The following is a 26,975-nucleotide window of genomic DNA, read 5'->3' as shown; positions in this document are numbered from 1 at the left end:
AATAACAGAAGATTGGTTTATAATTGAACTAAAAATTTGAACTGTCCAATTTACCTTTCTTAAATGTAAAACACTGGTAATAAACTAATAATAAAACCCCAGCCACATCACGATTTCTTTAATTAATTAATATAACTTCAGATAAAGACCAGAATATACTAATGCCAAAACAAGAAATTCAAACAGGAATTCACTTCTCAAAATATTTACATACAGTAATTAAATACAACTAATAATAATCAGTTGGCCGACGTAAACCATTTGGCATGCAAGCCACACAAAGTTCCAAATTAAAATAAGAAAGAATGCTAAAGTCGACTTCCCGACCATCTGATACCCGTTCCTCAGGTAGTGGAAGTGCGAACAAGAAGTTATTTTCTAAAAAAAAAAATAACAATGTAGAGTGCACTCTACAAAAGCTTATAAGCCCAACGTAACAGTATATGTAGTATAATAGATATGATAGGCTCGACTTAGGCTTAAAAAAAAGGCTTAAAATAAAGGTTATATACATCAAATCAACAAAGTAAACAAGATGGAACGCTATAGTCGTGTTCCCCGACTACCTGATACCCGTTACGGTCACAGGGCACTCAACTGCAAGGAGCCTTTGGTGCGGCGAACGAGGTCACAAAGCGAAGGGCTGTGTCAATCCGCCGAATTGCCTGATCTGCCACAGCGATGTAGACAGGAATCACCCGACAGGTAGCTTTACATGCCCTACCTTCAAAGCGAGCACAACAAAAGGACTACAACTAACAGCGATAGATAACATACTGTCCCAAACAGCGATAGAGCACAATGATGACGTCATGCTACTAAGCGAACCGTACGCCCCTGGTGTGGAAAATTCAGGAGTGCTTTTCGACTCTACACGAAAGGCGGCAGTCATATGCTGCAGAAACGTCTACATAGAGGACCAGGAAATTGTGCCAATGCGTGGCATTGCGTACGCTAAAGTGAAGGGTGTCCACCTATATAGCTGCCATTCACGCCCATTCACCTGTCACGCCCACACGTTTAAAAAATGTTTTGATAGTTTTTCATATTTTTGTTAGTCTTATAAATTTTTATTGATTTGCAAATAACTTTTTGCCACGCCCACACTTTTAAGAAATGTTTAATGCTTATTTAAATGTTTAATTTCTATTTAGATGCCAAACTTAATTTAAAATAAATAAATTAAAATAAAATAAAGATAACTTATCAAATTATCTCTAATATTGACTCCCTGCCGCTCTTCAAACGAGGATTACTATTTTATTTAACACATAATTAGAACTTACTTATATTTATATATTTCTTTAGTGCTTCCTTTATCTCTGCTATCCTCTCGCAAATCGAGTGGTACGATACACGTCAGCGCCCCTCGGTCGGTTGGGTTGGGCGGGAGGTGTGGCCGTGGGACCCGGACGAAACAAAACAAAAGAGAAAGCTATAGCCGAGTTCACCGACTATCTGATTCCCGTTACTCAGCTAGTGGAAGTGCGAAGGAGAGTCTTCGACACTGACAGTTTTTGGCGGTTTGTGGGCGTTAGAGTGGGCGTGGCAAAAAGTTTTTTGGCAAATCGATAGAAATTTACAATACTAATACAAAAATGAAAAAATATCAAAACATTTTTAAAAAATGTGGGCGTGGCAGTTTTGGGCGGTTTGTGGGCGTCCGAGTGGGCGTGGCAACATGTATCGACAAACTTGCGCTGCTTCTATGTCTCTGGAGTCTTTATGCTTAATCTGAACTTTCTAGCTTTTGTAGTTCCTGAGATATCGACGTTCATACGGACGGACATATCGACGCGGTTATTGATCTTGATCAAGAATATTAATACATTATATACATTACTTTTCAACAAATCTAGTATACCCTTTTACTCTACGAGTAACGGGTATAAAAAGTAATGGGTGAGGTTACAGTCGGTATCCAATTTCGACCAGTGCTAGACAAAAAGTTGGGCAATGTATTCTTTTTGGGTATTCTTAAGGGATGGGCTTATTCTTTAGGGAGTTGATGTTGTGTATATTATTTTTAATTTGTACTATTAAAAATGCCAATATGCTTGCCTACAACTGTGAAGGAGTAAAATAAGAATTGATTCCTGCTGTGAGTAAACTTTGCTATGATGGTTTCAGTTCTTTTCGTAATAATGCTCTGCTTTTTATAAACTATATAATGTTTTCGGTCATAGTTGGGTTAATAGTTTGTTTTTATTTTCATTTTTCGAGATGTTTAAGGCATTTGTTCAACCACGGAACAGTTCTTCCATTATTGAAAATGGGATCTTATAATATTGGAAGAAACTTGGCTTGCCTGGCTGCCTAATGATCTTTTGCTATGTAATGTCTCCAAAAGTGGTGTTAAAAGTTTCTAATATCCAAGGTCAAGTTTGAATGAATTTGGGAGAAAAAGTAAATAAGAAAATTATCTCATTCTTAGTGGTCCTAGTTGGTTTTCTATTTGGTGTGAGTGACAAGGCTCAGAGATATGATGGGTAAATCGTTATTGTGGTGTGGTGATGCGTGTTGGTTATTCGTCGTATAAGTCAGCAGTTAAAGTCGCCTGCTATAACATTGTTATCACGGGGGTTCCGTATGCATTTTCCAAGTTTTTAATATAACATTTTTTAGTGGGATATATGTTGTATTCAAATACAGCGCATAATACATGGTTTACAGCAAAGAAATTGCAATATGAGCTAGATCATAATAAAATAACAGGAGAAAAATTAATAGCATTCACACACATCATATTTAAAATATTGGTGAAGAAGACCTGCCCTCCTGACTGCGAGGAACCCTGTAGCCTTTGTACAACATACATATAATACCGGCAACGCCAAGTGCTCAAGCCGGCCCCCGAAACCGACAGTGCCAACAGATCAGATGATCTAGAAACAATCTAAAATTAAAGCATAAATAAAAATAAACAAGAGAGAACGCTATAGTCGAGTTCCTCGACTATCTGATACCCGTTACTCAGCTAGAGGAAGTGCGAAGAGATATTCAACACTAACAGTTTTTGGCAATTGGTGGGCGTTAGAGAGGGCGTGGCAACATGGGTCATGACTCTGGAGTCTGCATGCTTAATCTCTACCTTCTAGCTTTTATAGTTCCTGAGATATCGACGTTCATACGGACTGACGGACATGGCCAGATCGGCTCGACTATTGATCCTGATCAAGAATATATACTTTATATGGTCGAAAACGTAAAAATTGATTGTATTAAAAAGCTTTAAGATTTCAAAATAACAGAAGATTGGTTTATAATTGAACTAAAAATTTGAACTGTCCAATTTACCTTTCTTAAATGTAAAACACTGGTAATAAACTAATAATAAAACCCCAGCCACATCACGATTTCTTTAATTAATTAATATAACTTCAGATAAAGACCAGAATATACTAATGCCAAAACAAGAAATTCAAACAGGAATTCACTTCTCAAAATATTTACATACAGTAATTAAATACAACTAATAATAATCAGTTGGCCGACGTAAACCATTTGGCATGCAAGCCACACAAAGTTCCAAATTAAAATAAGAAAGAATGCTAAAGTCGACTTCCCGACCATCTGATACCCTTTCCTCAGGTAGTGGAAGTGCGAACAAGAAGTTATTTTCTAAAAAAAAAAAATAACAATGTAGAGTGCACTCTACAAAAGCTTATAAGCCCAACGTAACAGTATATGTAGTATAATAGATATGATAGGCTCGACTTAGGCTTAAAAAAAAGGCTTAAAATAAAGGTTATATACATCAAATCAACAAAGTAAACAAGATGGAACGCTATAGTCGTGTTCCCCGACTACCTGATACCCGTTACGGTCACAGGGCACTCAACTGCAAGGAGCCTTTGGTGCGGCGAACGAGGTCACAAAGCGAAGGGCTGTGTCAATCCGCCGAATTGCCTGATCTGCCACAGCGATGTAGACAGGAATCACCCGACAGGTAGCTTTACATGCCCTACCTTCAAAGCGAGCACAACAAAAGGACTACAACTAACAGCGATAGATAACATACTGTCCCAAACAGCGATAGAGCACAATGATGACGTCATGCTACTAAGCGAACCGTACGCCCCTGGTGTGGAAAATTCAGGAGTGCTTTTCGACTCTACACGAAAGGCGGCAGTCATATGCTGCAGAAACCTCTACATAGAGGACCAGGAAATTGTGCCAATGCGTGGCATTGCGTACGCTAAAGTGAAGGGTGTCCACCTATATAGCTGCCATGTCCCGCCTAGTGACAGTCCCTACCTTTTCGAGGAACTGTTAGACAATCTAAAACACCACGCTAGAGGGCGCAAGTCTGTAGTCATTGCAGGTGACTTCAACGCCTTGGCAATAGAATGGGGAAGCCGGATATCTAACCTCTGGATCTGGTGCTGTTGAACGATGATGGCAAGCCGACGTTTAACAACGTCAGAGGTACATCATTCATCGATGTCACCTTTGTTAACAGAAGTCTAGCCTCCACTGATAATTGGATGGTTCAGGAGGACGTAACTCTGAGCGATTATGCCCTAATACATTTATCGCCCGCTCGTCGTGAATCACACAACGACAGTCAAGGAGTACCCTTGGGCAAGCATGGGACATCAGAAAGCTGGACAAGGACATGCTGGCCTTCAGCCTCGAGCAAATGAAGCCAACAAATGGACTGGCGGAAACCATGGTGGCGGCGCTCATGAAAATGCTGGAAGCTGCATGCGATGCGGCGATGCCGCTGAAGAAGAAAAATGGCAAACGCAAACCTCCGGTCTACTTGTGGAACGGCTCCCTCAACCAGCTACGCTCGGAATGCTTCAGGGCAAGGAGACAGGCGCAACGAGCCAGAGGACTTCCTCAGCACGCAGAACTTCACGAGGCGTACAGATCGAAACGTTCAGAGCTTAGAAACGGCAAATGCTTTTAAAGAGTTGCTGGCGAGTGTAGACGAAGACCCATGGGGTATCGCCTACAAAATGGTTAGTAATAAACTGAAAGCCGCTGAAGGTGGTACTCCACAGGACCCAGTCCTACTGTCAACCATCGTGGAGGAGCTATTCCCAAATCAGGATACTCTACGTGTGTCACTGCAAGTGAGGTCATCGAAGCGGCAAAAAGAATAAAGCCCAACAAAGTCCCTGGTCTCGATGGCATCCCAGGTGTCGTAGTTATGGCTGCCGCAAATGCTAAGCCAGAAATCTTCAGGGAAGAAAGGAAAGGGACCAACCAACGCTGCAGGCAGTTTCCGCCCACTTTGTCTGCTGAACATCGTGGAAAGCTCTTCGAACGCAGTATATACACGCGTATCGAGGTGATCGCTGAGAGCCCCGATGGCCTACAAAGACACCAGTATGGTTTCCGGAAAGGTAAAAGCACTCTCGACGCTCTCACTGCTATAAGAGATCTGGCCAAGACCGCTCTCGATGGAGACCGATGGCTAGGTGGCAGCAAGGAGTATTGCGCTTGATGTAAAAAATGCGTTTAACACGGCTGAGAAATAGTTTTCCGTACGATTGCTTTGTCGGTTGTCGACGCATGAGCGGATGTCCGCGTTCTCCTTAAACCCAAGGACGATTAGATATCCAAGCGCTTGGATACTGCTTTATGCAGTTATGTCTCGACACAGGGTTTCTGTGAGTTTTTCCATAACCTTGTGCTCGAAAGCTTCTGGAACTCGTCTCACTGGTTGCTGGCCGGTTTAATGTTTTAAAGTTCACCTTCGATGTTTTTTCAGGCGCTATTTCTTTAATGTGGTTAAATTGTCTTCCCAGTCGGACGACTTTTAACGTGATGACCGTGTCTTGGCCCAAAAAAAATTGTTTCCATTTTCAATAACGTAAAATCAATCTCTTCGGTACCTGGCTCAACGGAATTTGGGGCCTCGAAAATACAAATTACTATAAGTAATTTATTAGAGGCATATGCTCGGAATTGCCTTTTCGAGTGGGTTCTTACGTTAAAGACAATGGCTTCACCCTTAACAGCTGAGACCAGTCAATGCGGCTAAGTTAAATTTGCAGCCTGAGTCATTGATTAGGGGAATTTCACGGCCGCCCACTCGGCATTGTATAAACTCCTCGTCATCCTCGATTGAAACTTTAAAGCAGTATTCATCGTTTTCTTTTATTTTGGGGCTGGTGGTTCCTTGCAAATCTGTTCCTCAACCTGACACGCTTCGATCACTTGTTCTAGTGAATTTTCCTTTGCCAGGAATCTTTTTTTGAGGTCGAGACGTGCCCACACATCTATGATTTTATCTTAAAGGCATATGTCCCCAATCTCCGCTTTTAAAGATCCGAATGTACATCTTTTGATTTTGTAGATTTTCGTCGGTTTACTCAACCAGCGCACTAGGTAAAGAATATATAAGTGACTGTAGCTGGACTCCCCCAAGAGTAGTAGCTTATTCATCTTCTGCTTGTCGGTTACAATACCCTCGGCCTCGAGGTATATTGTAAACGCCCTTAGCCACTTCTACCATTCATTTCGGAGGATTACCCTGTGGATCGTCTCGCACTAAAACGGTTTTATTACATAGTCAGACATTTCCAAAATAGGCCTCTGAGTTGGGGTTTACAACGAAAGCCATTATTAGATTTATAACTTGACTTGTAATTATTACTCAATAATATCCCCAATTTACATTTGGGGTTTAGTTGTTTTTGTTTGTTTGTTTTTTCTTTTTTGGCTTGTGGAGAGCAGCATTTCTTTGCTAGCGCAGCTATGAGCTATCTGTTATATTTGGCCTAAATTCTGTTCGGGCAAAAAAAAATACAAAACAAAATCCGGCTCACAAATTTTATGCACATGCACAAGCTCGGCTTAAAAATACCGAAAAAGTTTGCTTGCTTTAAAGTTGAAATACATTTGCGTTATTTCATACGCCCCAAAGCTTGGCCCAAAATTGACTTCCCTGCTCTTCAGTCTCCACTCCTAAAACCCCCCTGTTCATAAATAAACCCGCCAGTGTTACTGTTTAGTTTGATTTATTGGTTAATTTCAGACACTTAATATTAATTAGTTCGACACCGATGCGTACGTTTTCTTGCAGATCAAAAATGTGACTAACTTAAGCTTTGGCTGTACTCACGCCATACGATTATACTAGCATAAGACGTAAACAAGTTACAGTTAGAAGGGAGTTAGAAGTTTGGAAAAGTACTGGGCAAGCTCGCGGACAATTAGAGCGGTGCGATGCTTACATTGATTCCGCTGATAAGCTCCGCTGAAGCTGCAGACAAATGATAATGTAAACAAAGATAAAGGGTGACTTGTTCGCGCATACAGGGTGTCTTGTTCCCAAACATACCGGCCCCCTGAACGGTTGTTCAGCAGAGAGGCAGTACAGCGATTTTGGCAATTGGGCGTTTGTATAATCCGTGAGCAGTCTTCACTGTAACGACTCGGACCTTGTCGTCGATTCCTGCGTGCACTGCGGTGATGCGGCCAAGAATCCATTTAGAGGGCGGTAGATTGGGCTCCTTGAGTACTACCAGTGTGTCGATCTTCAGATTCTCGGTTTCCAGATGCCACTTTATCCGCTCATGAAGAGATGTCAGGTATTCCATATGCCACCTTTTCCAAAAGCCTTGAACCATGGCTTGCAGCTGATTCCACCTCTCCAATCGATTGACTTGCATATACAGACGACAGGGTTCAGGCAATGCAGTATACGGAGAACCAGTCAAAAAATGAGCAGGCGTCAGTGGATCCAAAGAATTATCCCCAGTTGGGCACAGCGGGCGTAAATTCAGGATAGCTTCAATTTGGGTCAGGACAGTAGAGAGCTCCTCAAACGTTAAAGCCTTTGATCCAAGTATCCGTTTCATATGGAGTTTAATTGAGCGAACTCCAGCTTCCCACATCCCTCCAAAATGGGGAGCAGACGGGGGTATAAAGTGCCAAGAAATCCCTTCATTGGCAAAGAATCCTGCTAGTTCCTCATCTTTGGCTTGTTGAATGGCCAGACGTCTCATGTCATCCAAAGTTTGCTTGCCTCCATAAAATGTAGTTCCGTTGTTCGAATACAGGTCAGTAGGCTTCGCTCGGCGGGCAATGAATCGTTGAAAGGCTGCGATGAAAGCCTGTGTAGTTAGCTCACTAACAACCTCGATGTGAAGTGCCTTTGTATTGAGGCACACGAAAATAGAAAACAATGCCTTTCCGATGCGTGGAGTTCTTCCTTTTGATTCCTTGATTGCGATCGGTCCAGCGTAGTCCAGCCCTGTGTGTTGAAAGCAGCGGCTAGCTTGAACTCGAGGAATTGGTAGCTCTCCCATGATCTGGTTGCTTGTGCCCTTTCGTTGAAGAAAACAGGATTTGCATTGGAAGACAGCCTTTCTGACGAGATTGCGGGCTCCCAGAATCCGGTACTGCTGACGAAGATTGGTGAACGTTGCATCAACTCCAGTGTGCAGATAGGAGACATGAAAATGTCGAACCAGCAGTCCAGCTAGTGGTGTATCTTTAGGTATCAGAATCGGGTGCTTGGCGTTGTAGTTGAGTGTAGATTGCTCGATTCTCCCACCGACTCGCATTACTCCATAATCATCCAGAAACGGAGAAAACCGGATAAGATGCGATTTAGCGTTAAGCTGGCGTCGATTCTCTAGCTGCGCATATTCTCTGGCAAAGGATTTTTGTTGCACATGTCGAATAAGTCTGCGCTGTGCGTCCAGCAACTCTTCAGACGTAAGGAATGGTGCCGAATTCCTATGATGAGATCGACGAGTGTGAATAAAGCGATGACAGTAGCTAGATACCCTTATAAGACGCGTCCAGGTTGAGAATTTGTGGATGAGTAACTCGTGTATACTTTCATCAGGAAAGTTATGTAGAATCGTGGGCTTTATGGCTCGTTCTTCGGTGTTGACATCGAAACTTGAAGATACGCTGAACTTGCTTGTAGAAGGTGGCCACTCAGAGGTGGGTGTGGCCAGCCAGGACGGACCTTTCCACCACAGTCGATGCTCCAGAAGCTTTGACGGATGAAGTCCTCGGGAAGCACAATCAGCAGGATTGTCTTCCGTGCGAACATGGTTCCAGCAGCTACGGGGATAGTCGCTCAATATCTCAGAAGTTCGGTTGCAGACGTAGGTGTTCCACCGTCGAGGGGGAGCTGAAAGCAAGTGTAGCACAATTTCTGAATCTGTCCAGCAGCTCGTGCTGAAAAGAGGAATTGTTAGTGAAGTTTTGACAATAGAAACGATCGAGATAGAAGTAACGCAGCGTTTAGCTTCAAACGTGGAATTGATACGGGCTTGATCGGGGCCACCCGTGTTTTGGCGGCAACCAGAGTAACTTGAAAGCTGCATCCAACTGCAACTCGAGCGTAAACTACCGCACCGTAGGCGTGCGAGGATGCGTCGGCGAATCCGTGTAGTTGAACATCTCGAAATGGTGACGCAATATACCGTGGTACTTGGCATTGCGTAAGTGCTGGCAAATCCACTACTAAGGCTCTCCAGCGCGTACGTAGACTTTCAGGAATGGGGTCGTCCCACTGCAGGACACTTGTCCAGCTTTCTTGGAAGATTAGCTTGAGTAGAACAGTGACCGGCGCTACCAGTCCAAGCGGATCATAAATTCTTGATAGCTGAGACAAGAGTTCTCTTTTCGTCGGAGAAATGGTCGCATCGCATTCCTTTAGGTTGAGATACAGAACGTCCTTCCCAGGGTTCCATTGGATACCAAGAACTTTGACAGGTGAATCCGCAGCTGATTTGTTGAGGAGCTGGATAGGTTCAAAACATCTATCTTCCTCTGGTAATGATTTCAGAAGACGCCAACTATTAGAACTCCATTTGCGTAGCTTGAATTTTCCCTTATCCAAGAGGGCTATAAGCTCGTCCTTGAGAATCATAAGCTCCTCGAATGTGTTGGCGCCTGTAGGGATATCGTCCACATAGGCATCGTGCAGAAGAGCGTGAGCTGCTGCAGGGTATTCATGGCCATGATCGTCGGCAAGTTGCTTTAGAACTCGAACAGCCAGAAATGGTGACGGTGCCAATCCGTAGGTAACCGTCAGCAGGCGAAAATGAAGCAGAGGTTCATTCTCAGTCTCGCGCCAAACAATGCGCTGAAAATGGGTGTGTGGCTTAAAGATTTTAATGCCTCGAAACATCTTTTCGACATCTGCGCATAAAACATATTGGTGCTGCCGGAAGCGTAGACAAACGCCAAGAAGATCGCGTTGAATCGGTGGACCAATATGTAGTCTGTCATTGAGCGATACTCCAGAGCTGTCCTTTCCTGATCCATCAAAAACTACACGACATTTGGTAGTCAGACTGTCCAGTTTGATGACAGCGTGGTGCGGCAAATAGAAGCAGGTGTCTGGGGACTCCTCAACCTGAGCCGAGGTCAGTTGTTCCATATGTCCATGTTGCAAGTAGTCGTCCAGGAAAGCTTCGTACTGCTGCTTCAATTCTGGATATCGACGAAATTTGCGTTCCAGCGAGAAGAAGCGATTGATGGCCTATTCTCTGAACAAATGATTCCGATGCCAAGGTTATTGTAGATCCAGTGTCCAGGAGCAGCCTGCAGGTTGTAGTGTTTCCCCAGGCGTCGATGACGTCAGCAAGGATGGTTGGCAACAGAGTCTGAGAACCAGCCGCCGGAATATTCTCCAGAGTATGATGCGTAAAGTTTTCCGCGGGAGTCTCGCTTCCCAAGCGATGACCTTCTCGAGCTAGCGGTTGATTGTGGCCAATTGTAGATCCCGCATGTGAGACTGCTGGTCGATCGCGGCTGTCAACACTTGCTGTGTCAATGTTGTTGCCATTTTGAATTGGCTGCGACGAGCCATGAACCTGATGATGCTTGCGGCGGCAGATCCGACAAGTATGCCTCGATGTACAGTTGCCCACCATATGAGCCGGGCTGAGGCAATTGAAACAGAGCTTTCTTGATTTGAGGAAGTCTCGGCGAGATGCAATGTCGAGTGCGATGAATTGAGGACACTTAAACAGTTGGTGATTCTGCTGGCACGATGTGCACTTCGGCTCTTCCCGTCTTGGATGCGTGTCTGCGTGGTGCGTTGTAGCTGCGCGTCGAGCTTGGGTTGATCGAGTTAAGTTAAAAGCCTCCAACGTATCGCAGCGTGATGTGAGAAATTTCAGGAATCGGTTGATGGTCACACCTTTTTCCTCGGATTCTGCGCACTGAGCCCAGGCTTGGCGGATATCGCTATCTAATTTTGAAAGTAAAATGAAAATTAGCCAGGGATCCCTCTCTTCGCAATTAAGAGCTCGTAGACCACGAATAACTTCGTCTGCACCATCGGCAATTTTCCGCACTGTGCCGATATTTGAATTTATAGCACTCGGAAGGCTCATGAAACTGTTTAAGAACGATCGAATAATTAGCGATTGTTTGTTATATCGCTGTTCCAGCCGATCCCATGCTTCCCGATAGTTGTCATTAGTAACTGGAATATGTTTAACTAATGCAAGCGCGTCTCCGGCAAGGTACGATTTTAAATAATGAAATCGTTGGCAATCCGTCAGGCTCGAATTGGAAGCAATCGATCCAATAAACATTTCCGAAAAATGTTTCCAGTCCTCATAATTTCCAGAAAAAGTCGGAAGTTTAATTCGCTCGAACTGAAAATCGACATGACTTCTCTGGGATGTGTCTGCGGCTTGAAATGTGGCATCAACACTGTTTGAGGTGACATCCCGTCTCAACTCCTCCAAAGTATTGCTGAGAATAGCGTGTGTAGCATAATGTTTGTCCTCATATGCGTCAAAATCCTCGTCAGGGTTCTCCCAATCGACTTCCGATTTAAATGCATACAGCTCTTCCGAGAGCCGTACGAACCGCAAATAATTTTCCTGTAGTTGCGCCAGGCGGACAACTATTGTTTGCACTGAATGAATGTCATCAACAAATTTTAAGGCATTATTATGCGCACGAGTAATTTGGCTTTTGCAGAAGCCCCGTTGTTGAATCACACTCCGCATGGTGGTCGAAAGAAGGAAACGATTCTATACGATGTAGGAATCTATAGATCACCGTTTGCCAAAAGGCCAATAATCAAAATCAAATGCCCGAAAGAAACGCAGTTCCGGTAATCCAGCTCTCGAAGGACCAATTTTTTATGTTCATAAATAAACCCGCCAGTGTTACTGTTTAGTTTGATTTATTGGTTAATTTCAGACACTTAATATTAATTAGTTCGACACCGATGCGTACGTTTTCTTGCAGATCAAAAATGTGACTAACTTAAGCTTTGGCTGTACTCACGCCATACGATTAAACTAGCATAAGACGTAAACAAGTTACAGTTAGAAGGGAGTTAGAAGTTTGGAAAAGTACTGGGCAAGCTCGCGGACAATTACAGCGGTGCGATGCTTACATTGATTCCGCTGCTAAGCTGCGCTGAAGCTGCAGACAAATGATAATGCAAACAAAGATAAAGGGTGACTTGTTCGCGCATACAAGGTGTCTCGTTCCCAAACACCCCCCTAACATCTGGCTAGGGTATACATTCCAACATCGCTAGCATCCGTTGGCATGCTTTCTCCCGCACTATTTCGAATTTTCAAATTTTAAGGATCGGTACCAATAAGTTGAGCTTCCTCAAAAAAGAGTATGTAGAACAAGAAGTAATCATGTGTTGCCCGAAAACCAGGCAGTTTAAGAAATACATATTTGGAAAAATGGTCGAGAACGATTAAAATCCCAATATTTCCACCTCTGGATCTGGGTCCAAGAAAGTTCATAAATAATCGTTGAAAAAACCTTTGACTCCCAGATGATTTGATGCTTTTGTGGTTTTGCACACCTCACAAGCATTCACATAGGCTTTAACGCCTGTCACGTTCAGGCCAGAAATAATACCGCCTAACTCTCTCAATGGTCTTGTGTAACCCACCATAAGCAGGCAACGAACTATCATTAGCACGAGAAAGTATTTCAGGAACCAATTTCTTAGTTACCCACAGTTTCCAGACATATTCATCGTGCGCCTTCTCTCCGGTTAAATGCTCAGTGTTTCGATAAATATAACCGCTATCGGTACTAAGTCCAGGGAAATTCCTCTTCCTCATTTTCTGCACAAGTTCAGTATATTCCGCTGATTTAAGGTTCACGGAATTTCTATCTACGTGTAAGGATGCTAATCACGGGCCAGGATATATACTCAGCCAGCCCAGGATCCTCCACAGAAATATTTATTTGAGAGACAGGCAGTCTCAGGTGTCCCCTGCCCTGATATTGTGTAATCTTCCAGTCGGGGCGGTCGACGTCCGACTCCTGTTCACGTGGACACTGGTATTTACAAATTGTAGAGTCCCGCGGGGGCATCCATTTAGCTCGGCGGTCCAATTCCAACTCCTCGATCGGCGGGCAGCGGTTCGTCCAGCAACCCGTCTCTGCCGCCGACCGTTCTGCCGTCGACCGCTCTGCCCGCACGAGCGTTGTCGCCTTCGGCCGACCCTAGGTGGAAAACCACGTGGCAGCGTCGGGCTTCGGCTTGCTGGCTACCATGTGCATCGCACGATCGTGACTCGGCTGGTTGCGTCGCTGTGGCTCCGCCGCTGTGGGCTCTGCCGATAATGTTGTGCGTTGCCATTGTGTTGTACTTACCAATAAGTGTCCTTCAGATCAAGACTAGTTATGTATTCAGCCTTAGGCAACTTACCCAAAATGTCACTAATTTGAGGCAGAGGGTATGCATCCTTTTCGGTGAAGCTATTCACCTTACGACAGTCTAAACAAATTCTAACCCTAGCAGGTTTCGTTACCATAACGATTGGAGATGACCAAGAACTGTTGGACTCTTCTATCACTCCTAGTTGTATCATCATGTCAATTTCGGCATACATGGCCTATTGAGACAGGGAAATGGCGTTGTTTTATTGGTTTAGCCATACCTACATCAATAGAATGTGATATAAGGTTGGTCTTTAAGAGACGTTGGCTTAACGATGAAAAACAATTTACAAAATTCGTAAGTTTAACTTTAGCTCTATATCGGACAATCTGTGCTGATCTACTTTGACTTTGCAATCATCCTCAGTTGCGTCTAACTCGAATATGATTAGACTTTTGGGATGTAAATCGCAAAGCTTCCAGAAATTAATTTACAAATACAAATCTTGTTTAACCGCCGGTACAATGTACTTTTTTAACAACTTTTTCTCGTCCCGTATTCCACCTCTGTTTGCAAATGTCCTACTATCCGCTGTGATCGGCCGTCTGCCGTTGTAGCACTACTGTTAATGGCCTTATAGTTCCCTGCGGCCACCTCAAGAGCTAAGTTACCTTCTGCACAACTTATCGATGCGCCAGAGTCTGACCGTAAACTGTACGGTTAAACAATCGAATTGGCAAAAACGGACCAGGATCTTTTGGCCCTGCAGGTAGTGAGTTTATATAATTTACTCCCATTTCACAGTTCTTGACATTCTGCCAGAATAATTTTACTCGATTAGAGTTTCGAGCCTTTCGTTTGGATTTATTCATGTAGCAAAGTGTAGCATATCTACCCTATAAATATACTAAATTAATGGTTACAACTTAGCTTCAAAACATTGTGACACTTTGTCATAATAAACATAACATTCAAGTACCCGAAAGACCACAAAAAATTACACAAGTATTCCAGCGCTCAAGTAATACGATCTAACGCTTATACATAAGCCGATCGCGGAGCGTGGGAATGCTGAGCTTGCACTTTGCAGCTCAAGTTGTCAGGCTATACATAACATATGCATGCCTTCTGCATACATATGTATATGTATATGCATGCCTTCTGCATGCTTATGAATATGTATATGGATCTATATGTATATAGAATAAGTATTGTATGTACGGGTCAGCTCACCCCAAGATGAGCGCACAAGAAACATTCTAATAAAGTGACTCTAACAGAGCAGACGCTCTGACTCTTGATACACCGAACCTTCTTTGGAATCCTTTCAAATATTATAAAAGGACTAGCAAGTAGTTGTTGTTCGTCGGGAAATGGGCGTTGGGCAACATTTGTTGCATCTTCTACTTTTTTTGGTCATCGTGGCTTGGCTCTTGAAGACATTCGAAGTCTTCTGTCTGAATTGCGACATGCCGCCTTTGGACAACTTGGTTTGTAAATATTCGCAGCTCCACGACCGTAACAGAATACTCTTCTTTCAGATACACAATCCTGATATTTCAGCCTTTCCTTGCGGTAGTTCCAACATAATAAGAAAAAAATCTGCCCGAATCAGGTTCTGATTCTACGTGAGTCTCGCATTCCTAAATAAATTCAGGAACTTTTCAACGATTTTAGTATACCCTTTTACTCTACGAGTAACTGGTATAACAGAGAGAATTCTATAGTCGGGTTACCCGACTATCAAATACCCGTTACTCAGCTTGTGAAAGTGCGAAGCAGAAATTTCAACATTGACAGTTTTTTGGCGGTTTGTGGTCGTTAGAGTGTGCGTGACAAAAAATGTTGGGAAATCTACAGAAACTTAAAAGACATAGATAAAAATTTACGAGACTAATAACCAAATGAAAATATATCAAAATATTTTTCACAAATGTGGGCGTGGCAGTTTTTGGCGGTTTGTGGGCGTTAGAGTCGCTTCTAGTATACTCTACGAGTATCGGGTAAAATTAATTGGAAATACGCATTGCAAAAGTAAAAGATTACATTTGCATACATTTTTGGGAAATTTACTAACTAATATTTATATTGCCTCTAGTTGGTTTTCAAAATTAAAAAAACGGGGCTTAAAGGATCTCCGAGTTTTGCCAAGTCCTTGCTTCAAAGATTCTTTGGTGACCAGATTATTAATATTTTTATTATATATTTCAATTTTGTTGGTTCCCGTCAATGTAATTAAAGAAAGTTTTTAGTATGTAACGAAATAAAATGATTAAAAACTTTGTAACCCAACAAAATTATATTTATAAATGCTGTTGCTTGTCCACGAAAATGGTTCAGGACACAAATTACCTTTATATGTGATTTCCATGAAAATGAATTATGTGCTTAGAATAAAACATTATTTAATTTATTACCTCGCTCTCCAATGATGAGATCCAAGTCCAAATGAACTTATTTTTTTAACCCATCTGTCATTAATAAAGCTATTTTTATGAATAGCATTAAAGTGCGCAATATCAGCGCCATTTTCCGGTATTTCTTGAATATGACAATTAATGTAAAACTCATTGTGTCCATGATAGATACATTTATTGTCAACCTCTCCCATAGGTGAAGGCAGATCCCAAGGTAATTCTGTTGGCTCAGCATGATACCAAATAAAAATAAATCCGTCCACTTCCTGCGAGATCCATTTTTTTACCTTTGATCCTTTAGGAACTAAAAAGTGAAATAAAAAAAAATATATATATAAACGAATAAAGGACAGTACGTAAGTTAACAACTGAAAATAACACTCTATATTTATACCCGTTACTCGTAGAGTAAAAGGGTATACTAGATTCGTTGAAAAGTATGTAACAGGCAGAAGGAAGCGTTTCCGGCCATATAAATTCTTGGTCAGGATCAGTAGCCGAGTCGATCTGGCCATGTCCGTCTGTCCGTCCGCATGAACGTCGAGATCTCAGCAACTACAAAAGCTAGAAAGTTGAGATTAAGCATACAGACTCCAGAGACATAGACGCAGCAGTTTCTCGATTTATGTCGCCACGCCCCCTCTAACGCCCACAAACTGCCCAAAACTGCCACGCCCACACTTTTGAAAAACGTTTTGATATTTTTTTATTTTTGTATTTGTCTTGTAAATTTCTATCCATTTGCCAAATAACGTTTTGCCACTCCAACTCTAACGCCCACAAACCGCCAAAAACTGTCAGTGTTGAAGATTTCGCACTTCCAATAGCTGAGTAACGGGTATCAGATAGTCGGGGAACTCGACTATAGCGTTCTCTCTTGTTTTGATTTAGCAACTAGTAGTTTTACATAAACAATGCCCTAGCAACTAAGTAACTTCACACGAACACTGCTGACGCGCCCAAAATGAGTTCAGCGCTCCGCGCTAAGAACTTCCAGCAGCGGTAATCGGACACTGCCTATCCGGAGTGCCGCATTGCGGTGCATGGGAATGCTAAGCCGGCTTGCAGACCACGACTTTATGGCGTAATGCATTGGAGCTAGGGTAAACTTATGCTTTAATATATTTTAGTACTTCTGTTCTGTCCAAGAAGCTGACGCTTCGAGAATAAAACATTGCTCCGGCTTAAGCCGTAATAACTTTCTCTATTATTGTTATTATTACTGAGCCAACATAATCATCCTAAGAATGGAAGGAGTGCAACGCTAGAATAGGGCAGTGAGCGCAACATGTTACGCCACCCTGAACCTATCCTTAATTTGTATACCTGGTAAAATAAAGCGTTTCCGACCCTATGAAGTGTATATATTCTGAATCAGATCACTACCTACATAGGTCGATAAGGCTAGGCCACTTGTCCGTCCGTGTGTCCGTATCAACCCGGAAACTATAGAAGCTAGAATGTTCAGATTGTGAATGCAGGGAATGCAAAGATTAAGAGACGTACCGCAAGTTGCGCTAAAAATTGGTCAAAAGCCGTCACGCCCGCACTTTTGTTAAATGATGGGCGTGGCAAACGGTTTTTGGCAAATTGATAAAAATTTACTAGACTAATAAAAAAATAAAAATATATCAAAATATTTTTCAAAAGTGTGGGCGTGGCAGTTTTGGGTGGCTTGTGTGAAATGAATCAACAAACTTGCGCTGCGTCTGAATGCTGAATCTCAACTTTCTAGCCTTTATAAATCCTGAGATCTTGACGTGTCCGTGTCGGGAAAAAACTTTGCAGTAGCCCCTCTTGAATGGGATCAGTAACTGAATGGCGCGCATTTTAAAAAAGGAAGTGCTGCCGCACTCTGTATAATAGTATACACTTTTACTTTACGAGTAACAGGTATAAAAACGAATTTTAAATATTACAGCCGGGTTTTTTAGACAGTATCTTTTGTATTGTGAGGACCTCTTTTGGGTCCCTCACCCTATAAATAGGATTAATTTGTAGGTCGTAGGATAATTAGGGCTTAGGATTAATTGGTAGGATTAGGGCTTAGGATTACTTGGTAGGATAGCCCCGCAAAATAAGTGACCAAGCCCAGCAACACAGACCCGGCAACATCGGCAGAGCACCGACGCAACTCACGACATTATCGGCAGAGCCCACAGCGGCAGAACCACACGAAGCAACGCACGACAACGAGGGGACGCCCCCGCGGAATAATAAAACATTTGTATTAAAAATGTAATAACAAAGCAGCAGTCATGGAAGCCTTCACCATTCAATAATTAAAACACTCAATTTAGTTTAGTTTCAAATAATAATATCTTTAATTCTCTGTTTCTTTATATTTTCGTTCTGCACGCACTCGCCGGTCTACACACAGTAAAGACCGAAAGTGAACAGTACTGGTTCATTGGTTCAGCTGTTAAACCGATCATTGTAACTTTTGAATCATTCGATAATGTATCGATATTTTCAACACGCCTCCTCAAAAGTTACATTGATTTTTTAATATCTTTTAAATACAATATTTATCTTACTCGACGAGATTGTGCATTTTGGAGATAACAATTATTATGATCCAGCATTTTCTGCATAGGATTTGGGAAACCCAGTAAAACCAAATCAGATCACTAAATATAATAATATAATATAATATTAACAAAATTAATTGCTCCATGCAATGATTCATAATTGATATGCTAATTTCAAAATGAACAAATTGATATTTACATTATATCAGAAGTATGTAGTTATATATATGTATATATACAAAAATGTAAGGTGCTAGTATTTATTCTGCAAGTCCGAGTTCATCTCTCAAAGTTACGAACCTTGTCGTTGGTAGAGGTTTCGTCAATATATCTGCCATGAGTCTGTGGAAATATACTTTACAGAAATTAGTTTCTTTTCAATTTCTTCTCGGGAAAAATGATATTTAATATCTATGTGCTTTGTTCTCTTATGACATGTTGGATTATTGGTAACGCTAATACAACCCTGATTATCTTCATTAATGTCTATTGGTAAATCCAAGTCTATCTTCATTTCATTCATTAATGACTTAAGCCATAATGCTTCTCTAACGCCTTCAAATAAGGCCGCTGCTTCGGTAGATAAAGCAGCGACTGAATTTGGTTTCATGGTACACCAAGTACATTAAACATCAAATTAAATTTCGACATGGTGCATCATATGTTTCTTTGGACTGCAAAAGCCTCGTAATTCAGTTTGCTTGCTTTACTGGATTACAGTTTTCGATATTGAACTTTTTTAAAACATTATTTATATAAGATGACTGACTAATCGTTATTTCTACCGATTTTAATACCAATGAAAAATCGGATTTCAAATAAATCCGTCATTCTAAATTTATTCCTTAAGTAAGACTTAAACTCAGACATTGTAATAGCGCAATTTGTAGCAATTATTATATCATCTACATATAACAATAAGTATATGTTTTTAGAAATCTCTCCTTTATTTAAAATATACATACAACGATAAACTCCTACATTTTCAAAACCAACTTCCTTGAGTACATTTTCGAAAACCTCTTATCATGTATCAAACCCTGTGGAACTGTCATGAAATTTCATCTTTTAATATTCCATTTAAAAATGTAGTTTTTACATCCATATTATGAGCTTTTAATTTATGTTTATTTAAAAATGCTAGAAGAAATCGAAAACTTGAAATTCGTGCAACTGGTGCAAATGTTTTATCATAATCAGTCAAATATTCTTGCGTGAATCCACGCGCAACAAGCCTGGCTTTATATTTTACCAAATTCATTTTGATTTATTGTAAATACCCACTTGCAATCTACTACGTTTTTGTTTTCAGTCCTTTTCACCAAGCACCAAGTTTTATTTTCAAAATGAGATCTTAACTCATCTTGCATGGCTTCTTCCCAAAGAGCCTTATCTCTATGAAATTTAATTTCTTCAAAAGAATTGGGAATGCCATTTAAATATGTTTGGGCACTCATTAAACATTTTTCTATCAACCTATAAGATACTTTTGGCTTCTCTTTAATTCTTCATTGCGTTTGAGTTCTTCATTATGTTCACCAATTTTCAAAATTGAATCGGCATTCTCTAGATTTGTGGAGTTTTCATTACTCTGAACATCTAATTTTAAACCATCCGATTTTAAACTATCAGATACATCGTTAATTGATGATTGACCATTTTCCATTTCAACCAATGGAAAAACAGACTCTTTACCATCTTTATTTATTTTTTCATATTCTTTTTCAGAATTGGAATCACTTTTCTCAACACGATCAAGTTGAAACACAGAGTCAGTTTCATGTTCAGATCTTGTTTTAACCATATATATTTCATCCACCACAACATCTCTAGCTATTATATACTTCCTCTTTTCCACATTCCATAATTTCAACCCATTTGGTTCATAACCGACATGTATACACTTTATCGATTTTTCATCGAACTTGCGTTTTAGTTTATTAAGTACGTATACTGTCGAAGCGAATATCTTAAGATATTTCAAAACTGGCTTTTTATTATGCCAAATTTCACATGGTGTTTTCTTTATATTTCCCAGCGCTCTACTTGGGCATCTGTTTATCAGATATGTTGCTGTTAAAACAGCTTCACCATGGTGCTTTAGCACCATTAACCATCGATCGAGCTTTTTTAGTTATGGTTCTTATCATGCGCTCTGAAACACCATTTAACTGTGGCGTGTGAGGAACCGTTAAATGAAAGCTGATGCATTTTTCAAAATATATGCATTACAAAACTCACGCATCTCATCAGATAAATATTCCCTGCCATTGTCCATATATAGGTTTAAAACTTTATAGTTGAAATGAGCTTGGCTCTTAGCAATGAAGTCCTTAAAAACAATTAATACGTCAGACTTGTATGTTATCAAATATGTTTTACAGTAATGTGTAAATTGGTCAATAAAAACTACACAATAATTTGTATTATCTATTGTAGAGGGTGGGATAAGACCACACACATCAGAATGAATTATAACAAGAGAGAACGCTATAGTCGAGTTCCCCGACTATCTGATACCCGTTACTCAGCTAGTGGAAGTGCGAAGGAGAGTCTTTAACACTGACAGTTTTTGGCGGCTTGTAGGCGTTAAAGTGGGCGTGGCAAAAAGTTTTTTGGCAAATCGATAGAAATTTACAAGTCTAATACAAAAATGAAAAAATATCAAAACATTTTTCAAAAGTTTGGGCGTGGCAGTTTTGGGCGGTTTGTGGGCGTTAGAGTGGGCGTGGCAAAAAGTTTTTTTGGCAAATCGATAGAAATTAACAAGACTAATACAAAAATGAAAAAATATCAAAACCTTTTTCAAAAGTTTGGGCGTGGCAGTTTTTGGCGGTTTGTGGGCGTTAGAGTGGGCATGGCAACATGAATCGACAAACTTGCGCTGCGTCTATGTCCCTGGAGTCTGTATGCTTAATCTCAACTTTCTAGCTTTTGTAGTTCCTGAGATCTCGACGTTCATACGGACAGACGGACGGACAGACGGACGGACATGGCCAGATCGACTCGGCTACTGATCCTGATCAAGAATATATATACTTGATATGGTCGGAAACGCTTCCTTCTGCCTGTTACATACTTTTCAACGTATCTAGTATACCCTTGTACTCTACGAGTAACGGGTATAAAAAGTGGCCTTTCAATATATTCTTTATTTTTAGATAATTGAAATTTAAGTCTGCATTGCTTGCCATTAATACAAGCCTCACATAATTCATTCTTCGAAATTTTTAAAAAGATCAATATATTCAAATAACTGGTTGCGTTTAATTTTTAAAAATTTGCGAATACTGTGTGCCCAAGCCTTGCATGCCAAAAGTTATACTCTGCACCATAAAGATTACACAAAGCAAATACTCTTGGATTTAATTTAAATTTAATAATTTGAACATTATACTTACAGATACCATCAAATACCATTTTACCATTTTCGGATACTTTTATCCCTTCCGGATTTAATTCAATCGTCATTCCAGAGTCTTTCATCTTTTTGACGGATAGCAAGTTGTGAGGAATGTATTTCGAGAACAAAACATTTTCCAGCGTGATTTCATTTCCACAGCTACTAAGTTGAACCACTCCCTTGCATGAAGCATGGATATATTCTCCGCGTTTGGCGATTTCAATTTCCACAGGAGTTTCCAAATTCGCATAGTCAGCGTATAAAGCGATGTCTTTTATAAGGTGATCTGAAGCCCCTGAATCTAGGATAAATACTACCTCGTTTTCTTTCGTGATTTTTCTTTGAACTCAGCATAAAAGCAAACCCACAATCTTGCTGTGATGTTGTTGCTATTTGAGCATGTTTTTCTTTTCCAGGATTCTCATTGGTTTTATTTCCAGTCTGCCTTTTAAACAGAAAACAGACCCTTTTTACATGGCCTAATTTACCACAGTGAAAACATCTATGTATCACTTTAAACTGATTCTTAAAAAGTTTATTCGAATTTTTAAAAACAAATTTTTTTTAATTTTTTTTATAAGCTATATTTTCTATAGCCTGCAAAATTTTATGACCCGTGTCTTTGCTCACGCCCTTTATTTGAATTTCTTGATCCAGAAGTCGTGTTTTTACGAATGCAAGTGTTAAATTATTTTCAGACAAAGTCTTAATGGCTGTAATGACCTCATTATAAATATTTGTGACAGTTAAAAGCAAATTTTACCCACTCATCCAGCTTAGCTCCTGCAGCTACTAGCTGCAGAAGTCAAAGAAGTTAAAGTGATCTACCAATTTAGTGTCCCCTTTTAGTTTTATTGCCAATAACTGATTTCTCAAGGAAAGCTGTGATGCCAAACTTTTAAGCTCATATATTGCATCCAAATTCTAAAAAATCTGCCTAGCAGTATTTTCACCATTAGCAAACACAAGGAACCCATCACTTAAATATTCAATCAAAATACTTTATGCATTTCTTTGCTTCTTTTTAAACCCTTCTGTTATTTCAACTGTTATTTCCTGATCAATGACTCTTAACAAGTCATTCTCTTCTAAAAGTGCCCTAACACGAAACTTCCAGATTAAATACTTCTCTCCATCAAAGGGTTTAATATTATATTTCTATCTAATATTTCCATTTTAATTATTTCACCACTAATGAAAACTTCATGAATCACTTCTCACTTAAAGACGCTTAAATATTTTTATTATTTTACATCGAATAATTTTCAGATATTATGTTTTTCCAATATTGTTCAATTGTATTTGTTGGGTCAAAACCCAATTAGAATAATCTTGTATATTTGAATGATGTTAACATAACAGCTGTTGCGCTAGGCTGCCAACTCGTACTAGCGAACGAGTGGCAGATAGGAATTAGAAAAAAGAGAGTTAGTTGAAAAATTGAAGTTGAAGATATAGCCACGAGGAGTTTAAGTGAGGAGAAATAATCAAGAATTGTCATTAAAATTTAACTATTAAACTAGCACCATCCGACTTATCATTTATACTCAAGAAAAAGATCTTGTTTTTACAGTATTGTTAATAATTGTAATTTGCAACAATTTCCAAGAATTTATTTCACCAGAGCGTTCAATTACTGAATGATATGTGTCTGGGCCAATAATCTATTGAAAATATTATAGCAAAGCAGCAGTCATGGAAGCCTTCATCATTTAATAATTAAAACACTCAATTTAGTTTAGTTTCAAATAAAAATATCTTTAATTTTCTGTTACTTTATATTTTCGTTCTTCACGCACTCGCCGGTCTAAACACAGTATAGAACGAAAGTGAACAGTACTAGTTCATTGGTACAGCTGTTAAACCGATCATTGTAGCTTTTGAATCATTCGATAATGTATCGATATTTTCAACAATTTAAATACCAGTGGCCAAGTGGACAAGGTGTGGGCGCCGACTAGGGTTTTTGATAATATATCAAAATATCAATATATCGATATTTTCCCTAAAAATTATATATTTATATCGTGATATTTTTTTGATATTGCGATATTTTTTATTGATATTTTTTGATATTTTCCCTTCGTTCACTCTGATTTCCAAAGCGATACCGAGTAAAAGTGCACGTGTTAAAACGAACATAAAATCCAATTACACTGATATAAATGACGGGACTGCAAAGTGCAAACTCTGCGACCGAATTATTAAAACAACTGGAAACTCTTCCAACTTGTCTTTGCACCTTAAGAAGCCGAATGACAGACATACATATAACACAAGGAGTCTTCCTAAAATCACGTAATTCTAAGTACTGGTAGCATTATAATATGAAATTTATAGAAACACAACGTATTATTATCTGCATTATAAATAGAATATCCATCAATTTAAATAAGAACAAAAGAGAACGCTATAGTCGAGTTCCCCGACTATCTGATACCCGTTACTCAGCTAGTGGAAGTGCGAAGGAGAGTCTTCAACACTGACTTTTTTTGGCGGTTTGTGGGCGTTAAAGTGGGCGTGGCAAAAAGGATTTTGGCAAGTCGATAGAAATTTACAAGACTAATACAAAAATGAAAACACTAAACTTGCACTGCGTCTATGTCTCTGGAGTCTGTATGCTTAGTCTCAACTTTCTAGCTTTTGTAGTTCCTGAGATCTCGACGTTCATACGGACATGGCCATATCGACTATTGATCCTATTTGTTATTGTATTGATCCTAATTAAGAATATATATACTTTATATGGTCGGAAACACTTTCTTCTGCCTGTTACATACTTTTCAACGAATCTAGTATACCCTTTTACTCTACGAGTAACGGGTATAAAAATAGATTAGAAGAAACCTTCATAAAAACTTTTTTTTCGACAAAAATGGAATGGAGCGAAATAGCGATACGAATAGACGAATTTCGCTACAGGTTTGATAAGTCTTATAAATGTATCAATAGAGATGCAGTAATAAAATCTGAAACTTTGAAAAATCAAATAGAGATAGTAGTAGGAGAATATAATAATATAGTTACATTAGTAAATAAATATGCAAATAGACTCACATCTGAACATAATAACAAATGTTTGAGGGTTATAAAATCCCTAAACACAAGATTAAAAAATATCCGAAAAAGAAGGCATATTCTGATAGATGTACCAGAAAGTCTAAGTCAATTGGTTGAATTCAACCCAGCCCAGTTCAAAGAACTAGACGAATCTGTTCAATCAAGCGGCGCTGAGTCCGATAGTGACATTGAAACACTAGAAGAAAGCGACCGAATTGAATTTAAATCTGAAACAATAACAATTTCTGAAATGGCACAGACATTGGCCACATCTCTGACACCAGAGTTTGATGGTAAACCGGAAAATCTACAAAGTTTTTTTGGATGCTCTAGGTCTACTAGTCAGTTCAAAGAGCACACATGAAACGACAACGATAAGCCTTATAAAAACTAAACTTAAAGGCCATGTAAGAAACCTTATAAGTAATGAGCAGACAATTGCTGCAATCATTACCCAACTGTCAAGTGCAGTAAAAGGAGAATCGGTAGAAGTTATATCTGCCAAGCTTCTCAATCTACAACAGAGATATAAAACGGCTAACCAATACACCCAAGAGGTGGAGAAACTGACAAAGGCCCTTCTTGATGGTGTCTATATCAGTGAAGGTCTCAGCCAGTCCTTAGCAAATAAATACAGCACTACAACAGCTGTAAAAGCAATGACACAGAATTGCTCCATTGATAAGGTAAAACTTATCATGCAAGCAGGCACATTCACAAACATAAATGATGCCTTCTCCAAATTTGTAAACAGTTGCACAGAGATAACAGGTCAAAGTAACACTGTACTCTATTATCGACGAGGTGCAGATAATAATAATAGAGGAGGCCGAGGCTATAATCGTGGAAGAAATAACTACCACAACAATTACAACCGATGCAGCAATAACAACAATAATAATAACTATAATAATCGTGGAGGTAGTCGAGGCCAAAACCAAGGGAGAGGCCGCGGAAACTACAACCAGGGTAGTAATAATAATACTTGTTTTAGCTCAAATAGACGATATGATATTTTTTTTAGATTTTGCTTTGCTAAGCATTTTTGCTGGTCATTTAAGATGCAATTGACGCGTGGATCAATGTAGATTGCAGCTAACATCGCATCATTTTCAAGTAACTTACATTCTCGAATTTTGATCTGTCCTAGTAATTTTTTTTTAATATAATTTTGGCTGTTCTCGCACTTTAGCTTAAGCTCCATCCATATTATGAAAAATTCGCTGTATACTAATTTTTTCATCTGCAACTTTAAGGTTGCGTCGTATGCGTCCTTGAACGCGTCAATATATATCTGCATCCAATCCCAGTCCGCATCAATACTAATGCTACGGTGTACAGCAAGGAACTCTTTTAAATCTAACAATTTTAATATCATTAAATATGTAGAGTTCCATCTCGTAACAACATCGAGACATGGTACGTTTTTTTTTACCCTCGTTCAACCAACGTCTGCTCAGATTGAATATTTTTAAAAATTTAAAATAATATTAAAAAACTTTAAGTTTTCACTTACTTCTGTACGCAATAACTTACAAATTTTGCGACATGATGAAACTTTTTCGCTGATCTCATCTAGCTTGTTGATGTCGATTACGCACAGTTGAAGTGTGTGCGCAGCACACCCTTCACGGTGAATATTCGCCAGCTGTATGGTATCAAGTTTTTTCATCATATTTTGACCGTTAATGTCATCGTGTGTGTCATCGTCAAGAAGAGACTCCGAATCATCATTTAAAATTTGAAAGGCTTTTGTCATGTTTTTTCCATTATCCGATGTAATGCTTTGATTATAGTTTTAAGTTTTCAATAACAGTCATTTAAAACAATTAAAATTTTACCTGAAGTTTGATCTAGTTATTCCGTATCTTAGTTATCTTTGTTATTCCGTAGTCATTGATGGTCTCAATAACTTTTTCCATAATGTACATTCCAGTGTGCGAATGACGAAGCTGTATCATGCCTAAAGTCTTGATGAC

At 39.7% G+C, this 26,975-nt stretch overlaps 1 protein-coding gene across 1 annotated transcript in view; it reads right to left on the bottom strand.

Annotated features, from left to right (window-relative positions):
* Window positions 1-26,975, bottom strand: part of LOC122625484 (cholesterol 7-desaturase nvd) — a 289,338-nt gene that overhangs the window by 98,857 nt on the left and 163,506 nt on the right. The window contains exon 4 of the mRNA XM_043805578.1: window positions 16,003-16,306. Coding sequence (XP_043661513.1) covers window positions 16,003-16,306 — 304 coding nt within the window. The remainder of the gene's footprint in view (window positions 1-16,002; window positions 16,307-26,975) is intronic.

This window comes from Drosophila teissieri, unplaced genomic scaffold, assembly GCF_016746235.2.
Source record: "Drosophila teissieri strain GT53w unplaced genomic scaffold, Prin_Dtei_1.1 Segkk118_quiver_pilon_scaf, whole genome shotgun sequence".
Lineage (NCBI taxonomy): Eukaryota > Metazoa > Arthropoda > Insecta > Diptera > Drosophilidae > Drosophila > Drosophila teissieri.
Note: the sequence above shows the minus strand (reverse complement) of the source record. Positions and strands in the feature narration are given on the sequence as shown.